The 11080-nt window shown below is 40.7% G+C and overlaps 1 protein-coding gene across 1 annotated transcript in view; it reads left to right on the top strand.

Moving 5' to 3' along the window:
* The first annotated feature begins 312 nt into the window (after nt 1-312).
* LOC138953300 (protein dispatched homolog 1-like) overlaps nt 313-11080 on the top strand; it is a 32564-nt gene continuing 21796 nt past the window's right edge. The window contains exons 1-2 of the mRNA XM_070325100.1: nt 313-327; nt 1090-1396. Of these exons, the coding sequence (XP_070181201.1) occupies nt 313-327; nt 1090-1396 (322 nt within the window). The remainder of the gene's footprint in view (nt 328-1089; nt 1397-11080) is intronic.

Genomic DNA, 11080 nt, shown 5'->3' with positions numbered 1-11080 from the left:
CAACTTTCACGAAAAGCCGGATATGACGTCATCAAAGACATTTATCAAAAAAATGAAAAAAACGTTCGGGGATTTCATACCCAGGAACTCTCAAGTCAAATTTCATAAAGATCGGTCCAGTAGTTTAGTCTGAATCGCTCTACACACACACACACACACACACGCACGCACACACGCACGCACGCACATACACCACGACCCTCGTTTCGATTCCCCCTCGATGTTAAAATATTTAGTCAAAACTTGACTAAATATAAAAAGAAAGGGGGAAAGCCAGTGTCAAGACGCACCATTCTAATTCAATTAGCTGCCATGGCCCAGTTTTCGGTAGGCCACTGCGGATTGTTTAGGTATCATCTGTCCGAGTCTCTGATAACGCAGGGGGCAAGTGGAGGTGTCTCCAGGAGAAAAATTCCTGCCGATGTTCGCCTTTAAGGTCCCTTTAACCATTATGGCAATGCGAAACCGTGGACAAGGAAATCAGCTATGTTGCTAGCAGTTTCAATGGCTTTGATGCTGAGGGCACTAACGATGACGACTACGAAGATGTTGCTGAGACGACTTTGATGATGATGATGATGATGATGATGATGTTGGTGATGATGATGATGATGATGATGATGACGACGACGACGACGATGACGAAGACGACAATTACAAGGAAAAAAGTATTGTTGAAGTGTGTGTGTTTTTGTTGTTTCTTTTTTTTTAAATACTGACCAGTAGTATTTAAAGATGCAGGGGTATTGCATTTTTTTCGTTTTCTTCTTCTTGTCCGGGATTTAATTATCAATTGTCTTTTTGTTGTTTGTCAAGAAGTTAAATTATAGTGTGATCTTGATATTTTGTGTGTTATGTAAACAGTAACTGTTTTCTGCGTGCCCCCATGGGACCCGAGATTGAACTAAAAACCTGAAAATCTGAAATCTGAAACCAAAAGGGCCAATCATATGACCCGTCACCCCCACCCTCCTTCCTCCCCCTTCCTTCCTCCCCCATCCCCCCCACCCCACCCCACCCCATCCCCCGCCGTAGCTTGTGAGACTAGAAACCAGGCTCACAACACAGTGTTTGTCTCATCTCCATCAGGTAGACGCTCTCGAACAAGCGCCGACCTCCACAAGCCTCTTCACGGCCTCGGCACACACAACCCACAACAACGGCATCATCCCGCTTGGCATAGACAACCACGACTACGTGAACAAACAGCATGACGTCATCTCCATGTCATCACAGAACGGGGGCGTATTACGCAAAGAAGGGGCCGCTACTCCTTCGAGTGTGCCACCCGTTGAAAGCAAGGATGCGCCCTGCGACGGCGAAACTGAAGACGACGAGAATAAGGAACCACTAGCACTGTGCGAGTTCTTCGTGCAGCGTTACAAGCTGGCCTTTGGTAAGCTAGATTTGTGTTGCTCTCAATTGGGCCTACAGTGGAACCCGCCTTTTAAGGCCTCCAACAAATCTGAAAAATTCAAGTCTTAAAAAGAAGAGTCGTAAAATGGGGGTACATTTACAGAGGTTATGCAAAGACAATCTGAACAAGTCGCGTTAGGCGAAATTACTACATCACATTTAGTCAAGCTGTGGAACTCACAGAATGAAACTGAACGCACTGCATTTTTTCACAATGACCGTAGTCCGCCGCTAGTGCAAAAGGCAGTGAAAGTGACGAGCCTGTTTAGCGCGGTAGCGGTTGCGCTGTGCTGCATAGCACGCTTTACTGTACCTCTCTTCGTTTTAACTTTCTGAGCGTGTTTTTAATGGTTCCTGATTCCAAAAACATATAGATGTGATATGTTTGGATTAAAAACACGCTCAGAAAGTTAAAAAGAATAGAGATAAAGAAAAGCGTGCTATCCTTCTCAGCGCAACTACTACCCCGCTCTTCTTGTCAATTTCACTGCCATTGCATCGAGCGGTGGACTGACGATGCTACGAGTATACGCTCTTGCTGTAAAAATGCAGTGAGTTCAGTTTCATTCTGTTGGTTCGACAGCTTGACTAAATGTTGTAATTTCGCCTTTCGCGACTTGTTTTAATTTTTTTTTGTCCCAGCTGCATCTCAGTAAAGGAAGATTTTCCATAATTACGTAATTAGTTCCACGGAAACCAGATGAATCGCTATTTCTAACGTAGTATTCCTGCATTTCTTTTAAAATCAATAAAATCTTCTGAGCTGTCCGGTCCTTCAGATTATGGGGCATTGAGGAACTAAGTGTAGCGCCAAGAAGGACAAGACAAGTCGCGTAAGGCGAAAATACAATATTTAGTCAAGTAGCTGTCGAACTCACAGAATGAAACTGAACGCAACGCAACGCAGCAAGACCGTATACTCGTAGCATCGTCACTCCACCGCCCGTGGCAAAGGCAGTGCCCGTGGAATTGACAAGAAGAGCGGGGTATTCGTTGCGCTGAGAAGGATAGCACGCTTTTCTGTACCTCTCTTCGTTTTAACTTTCTGAGCGTGTTTTTAATCCAAACATATCATATCTATATGTTTTTGGAATCAGGAACCAACAAGGAATAAGAAGAAAGTGTTTTTAAATTGATTTCGAAAAAAAAAATTGATAATAATTTTTATATATTTAATTTTCAGAGCTTGTTTTTAATCCGAATATAACATATTTATATGTTTGTGGAATCAGCAAATGATGGAGAATAAGATAAACGTAAATTTGGATCGTTTTATAATTTTTTTATTTTTTTTACAATTTTCAGATTTTTAATGACCAAAGTCATTAATTAATTTTTAAGCCACCAAGCTGAAATGCAATACCGAAGTCCGGGCTTCGTCGAAGATTACTTGACCAAAATTTCAACCAATTTGGTTGAAAAATGAGGGCGTGACAGTGCCGCCTCAACTTTCACGAAAAGCCGGATATGACGTCATCAAAGACATTTATCAAAAAAATGAAAAAAACGTTCGGGGATTTCATACCCAGGAACTCTCATGTCAAATTTCATAAAGATCGGTCCAGTAGTTTAGTCTGAATCGCTCTACACACACACACACACACACACACACACACACACACGCACATACACCACGACCCTCGTTTCGATTCCCCCTCGATGTTAAAATATTTAGTCAAAACTTGACTAAATATAAAAAAGAGGAGGCCTCAGGAATGGAAAAAAGGCTTTTATTTAAATTAATTTCCAAGATTTGGTTTTCAACGGAACAGAATAACAATTTTTTTTATTCCATGTGATAACTAAACCGTATCTTCACACGTGTTTATATCATGCAAATGAGTTCGGGTCAAACTACAGCTTAGCAGTATCCTCAGAAGAAGTTTTTCACTGCTCATGATGATAAAGTCGCCGAGAGAAACTTCATTCTCTAAACACTTTGTTGTTTCTTCTGCAAGACTCGTGACGCTAAAACTTCTGTTGTGGCGTCTTGTTTGCGCTCCATTTCGCTGTTGACGTCAGAGATTTTACTTTGGAAGAGAGGTTTAAGAAAATAAGTCTTTAATTTTTACACTCCTACCTCAATGACACATGCTTGAGGTAGAAGGCACGCAAGTACAGAATGTAGGATAAACAGATTAAAAAGATTCGAATACTTTTTACATTTAATCAAGTTATGACTAAATGTTTTAACATAGAGGGGGGAATCGAGACGAGGGTCGTGGTGTATGTGTGTGTGTGTGTGTGCGTGCGTGTAGAGCAATTCAGACCAAACTACTGGACCGATCTTTATGAAATTTGACATGAGAGTTCCTGGGTATGATATCCCCAGACGTTTTTTTCATTTTTTTGATAAATGTCTTTGATGACGTCATATCCGGCTTTTCGTGAAAGTTGAGGCGGCACTGTCACACCCTCATTTTTCAATCAAATTGATTGAAATTTTGGCAAAGCAATCTTCGACGAAGCCCGGGGTTTGGTATTGCATTTCAGCTTGGTGGCTTAAAAACTAATGAGTGAGTTTTGTCATTAAGGCGAAGTGCGCCACTGAAATTTAGAGTGATGGGACTTAAACAGCCATTTTGAGTTGTTAGCAGTTTTGCACCTTTCAATCTGTCTACTTTCATGAAATGCATATGATTACACTATACAAATTCATCAAAGTCTCTAAAAACATATTTCATTGCACCAACCCGGCGAATTTTTCTGTCTTTTCATTCACTCTTCCGATAAAAATTCCGATTTTCAACCCTTGACAACAGACATTTCTGCTCGCCCAACGCGGGAACGTCGTATACCGTTTGAACAGCAGTTCTCTCCCCTGTGTCATTCGGCGGTTATTTTCGGTTAAATATGGATTCTCCTGGGGAAACCCCCCTATTTTTCAAACAAGCAAACCACAGACACTTTCCATATACGGGGGTATGACGTAAATACCTGGCCACGATTGGTCAGATAGGCTCGCGTGGCTTTTCGCGTTCTAAAAGTCGTCTGCTCACCGCGTTTAGTTTTCGACTGAGTTTGCTTAGAAAAATGGCACGTGTGAAAAGATCAACGCTCCGAAAAACACATCATAAAGGCAAGTGTACGAGAAGACAACAACTGAAGAGTTGCAGAGACAAAAGAACAACTAAAACACAATCGGTGACCAAGCGCACAAAATCTGGATCGGCCGCTGTGGCATGCAGATCAAATTCTGCGTCAGGACTGAGAGTGTGTTCTTGGCGGTTTGACGCGAAAACAATTCAAGACGAACACATAGGCCTACACAGCAGCCACTGGTCAAAAGCGACAGGTCCAGAGGCTTCCCAAACAAGGAGATGTCTTGTTGATTTGGAAACCTTTGATGGTATTGACTTGTAAACGAACTTTGTTGTCCGCAATGTAAACAGCCAACGCTGTCACCATGCCCAGACTCAAAACAGAGACACGGCCTTGCAGTGTACGCGCATGTGAGGAAGTTGTTCCGCTGGATACCTTGCCTCCAAAGAAAGCGGTCAAACGGATTATGGTCTCATCAGGCAAGCCGTTTATTCGTCCAGACTCCTTGATATGTGGGCTAGGTGCTCAACAATTTAACAAATTTTGTGAAAGTTTAGATTTGGTAGGCATGGATCACAAAACCTTCCAGAAGAAAGCTGATAAACTCTATCAACGACTTGATGTAGATCTACTGGAGGAGAAAGTATTCAGTGAGGCTGTCCGTCAGGTCAGACAGATACACGCAACGCACAATGGAATGACACTGTCTGATGATGGTGTTCTTGATATCAGTGTAAGCTACGACGGATCATGGCTGACCAGGGGGCACTCGTCCCACATTGGAATAGGGTGTGCTGTAGTCTAGACGTGCTGACTGGAATTTGCTTTGACGCTCATGTTATGTGCAACTACTGTCATACGTTTGCCAGACAACTGGAAACAAACTTCTCCAGGAGAAACCCCTGGAGTATGCTGCCTGGCTGGTAAAACAACTGGACATCTGTGACAAGAATTTTGCAGGTGAGTGCGTAGATCTAAACAGTATGTGTGTATGGTGCGTTTGTGAAGACGTTTGTTGAAATGGGATGATAGTGTGTTGTGTTTGAATTTTACATAGATCTGTAAGTGTTTGTGAAAATGTGTGTCAGTGTTTTGTGTGCGCCGTCTATGTGAAGTGTACGTGTGTGTGTGTGTGTGTGTGTGTGTGTGTGTGTGTGTGTGTGTGTGTGTCTGTGCGTGTTTGTGTATTTGTGTGTGTTTGGGTACTAATTCATGCATAGTAATACATGTACTGAACAAAAACAATGATAGCGTCTATGTTGGTAGATCTGTGGCTGATTGCCTTGTGTGTGTTTTTGTGTGTGTGTGTGTGTGTGTGTGTGTGTGTGTGTGTGTGTGTGTGTGCATGTATGTATGTGTGCATGCATGTGTGTGTGTGTGTTTGGGTACTAATCCATGCATAGTAATACATGTACTGAACAAAAGCAATAATAGCGTCTATGTTGGTAGATATGTGGCTGATTGCCTTTTGTGTGTGTGTGTGTTTGTGTGTGTTTGTGTGTTTGCTATTCAGTGGCTGACTTTGACTGAAACGGTGGTTTTATTTTTAGGTTCCAGTGGCATCATGGAATTCGAGGCGGCTCGGGTTCTGTGGGGCAGGTCAGTGTCGCAGCACAATCTGCGATACACAGTTATCCTGTCAGACGGTGACACAAAAACCTTCCAGGAACTTTCCAAAATAAAGCCTTATGGAGATCAAGTAACCATCGAAAAAGAAGAGTACATCAATCACGTTTCCAAGCGTCTTGTAACAGCGCTTCGCAACCTTGTGACAGACTGCCGCAAAAAAGGAATCACTTTGGGAGGGCGAGGGTATGATCAGCTAACTCTGAATACAATCAGGAAGTTGACGATATATTATAATCGGGCAATTAGGGGGGGGGGGGGGGGGGTAAGACAGTTGCAGACATGAAACGGGCAGTGATGGCATCTCTGCGTCACGGCTTCTCAACAGATGACAAGCCACAGCATGACTTGTGCCCCCATGGTGCCGCGTCATGGTCCTTCTACCAGCCCCCAGGACCACACCCAAAACTCGTCCATACACCTCTCAACTTCAAGAAGCTGAATCCTCCTCTAGAACCAGTTTACCAGAGACTGACGAAAGATCAACTGCTTCAGAGATGTGTGTCAGGCAAAACCCAAAACTCTAATGAGTGTCTCCACAGCAGCGTTTGGGTTCGCTGCCCCAAGGACAAATTTGCATGCAAAAATCGCGTACGGTTTGCAGTCGTCACAGGGGCTAGGGAATTCAATTTTGAACCAGCGGCTGCTCTCAACACTGCACAGTTCTACGGCTTTACAACAGGCTGTAACATGAAAAGACTAAACAAGGCTAGGAGTGTAAAAGGGTTCTTGGCAGCCTCAGGTTCAAGAAAGATCAGCTAAACAAGAGACGCGACACTGTGCGTGCAGCTAAACTCAAAAGACAGGATGAGCTCATCAGACTACAAGGGGGTGCAGCATATGCTGCTGGTCAGTTTTAGGTAAGCCTGTAGTTACCAGGTGTCTGTGAAAAATACCTGAACTATGTTAACATTGATTTGGGGTGAATGAAAGAGCTTTGAAATGTTCTCGGCCTTGTTTCTCTGTTCAGCGTTTTTGCATGACCTGCTTTCTAGGAAACTATTTTTCTTCAATCCAGCTGTTCAGAATGCAATGAAACTTAAGGGACATGCTTATCAGAGGACAACCTGTGGAATGACAACAGGAATTTTCTTTAAATTAATAAATAACTGTTCAGGCGGGTCATATTTACTAAAATTGTGCTGAAAAACATGATAATTCATCTAAAAAAAATATTTTATCAGAACTATTCATCCTAGGAAAAATCCCTGTTGTCATTCCACAACTATGGACTCCTACATCCTACATACAAAAAATCACATTCCTATGATTTAAGGGGAAGCTAAAAAACGTGTTCCTAGCAACCCATTTTGGCAGTTGGAGATTGCCGTTTCCATGGTAACGGACAGTGACGGTACTGAAAACGTTATCCGTTTTGAAATCGTATATGCCTTACCACTTCATAAGCATATAACATTAGCCTATGGTAGAAGTAAATACAAATTTAGATTTTAGTGGCTCCCTTTGCCTTAAAAATCTGAAAATTGTAAAAAAAAATTTTTTTATAAAACTATCCAAATTTACGTTCATCTTATTCTCCATCATTTGCTGATTCCAAAAACATATAAATATGTTATATTTGGATTAAAAACAAGCTCTGAAAATTAAAAATATAAAAATTATTATCAAAATTAAATTTTCGAAATCAATTTAAAAACACTTTCATCTTATTCCTTGTCGGTTCTTGATTCCAAAAACATATAGATATGATATGTTTGGATTAAAAACACGCTCAGAAAGTTAAAACGAAGAGAGGTACAGAAAAGCGTGCTATCCTTCTCAGCGCAAGTACTACCCCGCTCTTCTTGTCAATTTCACTGCCTTTGCCATGAGCGGTGGACTGACGATGCTACGAGTGATACGGTCTTGCTGAAAAAGTGCATTGCGTTCCGTTTCATTCTGTGAGTTCGACAGCTACTTGACTAAATGTTGTATTTTCGCCTTACGCGACTTGTTTTTATATTTAGTCAAGTTTTGACTAAATATTTTAACATCGAGGGGGAATCGAAACGAGGGTCGTGGTGTATGTGCGTGTGTCTGTGTGTGTGTGTGTGTGTGTGTGTGTGTGTGTGTGTGTGCGTGCGTGTAGAGCGATTCAGACTAAACTACTGGACCGATCTTTATGAAATTTGACATGAGAGTTCCTGGGTATGAAATCCCCGAACGTTTTTTTCATTTTTTTTGATAAATGTCTTTGATGACGTCATATCCGGCTTTTCGTGAAAGTTGAGGCGGCACTGTCACGCCCTCATTTTTCAACCAAATTGGTTGAAATTTTGGTTAAGTAATCTTCGACGAAGCCCGGACTTCGGTATTGCATTTCAGCTTGGTGGCTTAAAAATTAATTAATGACTTTGGTCATTAAAAATCAGAAAATTGTAAAAAAAAATAAAAATTTATAAAACGATCCGAATTTACGTTTATCTTATTCTCCATCATTTTCTGATTCCAAAAACATATAAATATGTTATATTCCAATTAAAATCAAGCTCTGAAAATTAAATATATAAAAATTATTATCAAAATTAAATTGTCGAAATCAATTTAAAAACACTTTCATCTTATTCCTTGTCGGTTCCTGATTCCAAAAACATATAGATATGATATGTTTGGATTAAAAACACGCTCAGAAAGTTAAAACAAAGAGAGGTACAGAAAAGCGTGCTATCCTTCTTAGCGCAACTACTACCCCGCTCTTCTTGTCAATTTCACTGCCTTTGCCATGAGCGGTGGACTGACGATGCTACGAGTATACGGTCTTGCTGAAAAATGGCATTGCGTTCAGTTTCATTCTGTGAGTTCGACAGCTACTTGACTAAATATTGTATTTTCGCCTTACGCGACTTGTTTTGTTTTGTCACCCAGTAAGTGCAAGTAAAATATTGCTCAGGGTCCTTGCGCAATTTCCTCAAAGACATTCGGGTTGCCATTACTTGGGTGTGTGTGTTTTTTTTTGTGTGTGTTTTTATTTGTCACCCAGTAAGTGCAAGTAAAGTATTGCTCAGGGTTCTTGCACAATTGCCTCAAAGACATTCGGGTTGCCATTACTTGGGTGTGTGTTTTGTGTGTTTTTATTTGTCACCCAGTAAGTGCAAGTAAAGTATTGCTCAGGGTCCTTGCGCAATTTCCTCAAGGACATTCGGGTTGCCATTACTTGGGTGTGTGTGGTGGTGGTTTCTTTTTACATTTAGTCAAGTTTTGACTAAATGTTTTAACGTAGAGGGGGGAATCGAGACGAGGGTGTGGTGTGTGTGTGTGTGTGTGTGTGCGTGTGTAGAGCGATTGAGAGTAAACTACTGGACCGATCTTTATGAAATTTGACATGAAAGTTGCTGGGTATGACATCCCCGGACGTTTTTTACATTTTTTCGATAAATGTCTTTGATGACGTCATATCCGGCTTTTTGTAAAAGTTGAGGCGGCACTGTCACACCCTCATTTTTCAATCAAATTGATTGAAATTTTGGCCAAGCAATCTTCGACGAAGGCCGGACTTCAGTATTGCATTTCAGCTTGGTGGCTTAAAAATTCATTAATGACTTTGGTCATTAAACATCTGAAAATTGTAATTAAAATTATTTTTTTTATAAAACGATCCAAATTTACGTTCATCTTATTCTACATCATTTTCTGATTCCAAAAACATATAAATATGTTATATTCGGATTAAAAACAAGGTCTGAAAATTAAAAATATAAAAATTATTATCAAAGTCAAATTTCCGAAATCGATTTAAAAACACTTTCATCTTATTCCTTGTGGGTTCCTGATTCCAAAAACATATAGATATGATATGTTTGGATTAAAAACACGCTCAGAAAGTTAAAACGAAGAGAGGTACAGAAAAGCGTGCTATCCTTCTCAGCGCAACTACTACCCCGCTCTTCTTGTCAATTTCACTGCCTTTGTCACGAGCGGTGGACTGACGATGCTACGAGTATACGGTCTTGCTGAAAAATTGCATTGCGTTCAGTTTCATTCTGTGAGTTCGACAGCTTGACTAAATATTGTATTTTCGCCTTACGCGACTTGTTTTACATTTAGTCAAGTTATGACTAAATGTTTTAACATAGAGGGGGGAATCGAGACGAGGGTCGTGGTGTATGTGTGTTTGTGTGTGTGTGCGTGTGTGTGTGTAGAGCAATTCAGAATAAACTACTGGACCGATCTTTATGAAATTTGACATGAGAGATCCTGGGAATGATATCCCCGGACGTTTTTTTCTTTTTTTCGATAAATGTCTTTGATGACGTCATATCCGGCTTTTTGTAAAAGTTGAGGCGGCACTGTCACACCCTCATTTTTCAATCAAATTGGTTGAAAATTTTGTAAAGCAATCTTCGACGAAGGCCGGACTTCGGTATTGCATTTCAGCGTGGTGGCTTAAAAATTCATTCATGACTTTGGTCATTACAAATCTGAAAATTGTAAAAAAAACCAAATTGTTTTATAAAACGATCCAAATTTACGTTCATCTTATTGTTCATCATTTCCTGATTCCAAAAACATATAAATATGTTTTATTTGGATTAGAAACAAGCTCTGAAAATTAAAGATATAAAAATTATGATCAAAATTCAATTTTCGAAATCAGTTTAAAAACACTTTCATCTTATTCCTTGTCGGTTCCTGATTCCAAAAACATATAGATATGATATGTTTGGATTAAAAACACGCTCAGAAAGTTAAAACGAAGAGAGGTGCAGTAAAGCGTGCTATGAAGCACCAGCGCAATTACCGCTACCGCGCCAAACAGGCTCGTCACTTTCACTGCCTTTTGCACTAGCGGCGGACTACGTTCAGTTTCATTCTGTGAGTTCCACAGCTTGACTAAATGTAGTAATTTCGCCTTGCGCGACTTGTTTCTTTTTCTTTTTGGTCAGCAAGTATTACTTTGATCTGGCCGCACACACAGAGCACACATATTTTCATTCAGTTAAAGTCGGTCACTGACCGGTCACTGACCCCGATGCAGGAAGTGTTTCCTCTCTCAGAT

The sequence above is a fragment of the Littorina saxatilis genome, linkage group LG17 (genome assembly GCF_037325665.1).
Source record: "Littorina saxatilis isolate snail1 linkage group LG17, US_GU_Lsax_2.0, whole genome shotgun sequence".
Lineage (NCBI taxonomy): Eukaryota > Metazoa > Mollusca > Gastropoda > Littorinimorpha > Littorinidae > Littorina > Littorina saxatilis.
This window is presented reverse-complemented; position numbering and strand designations above follow the sequence as displayed.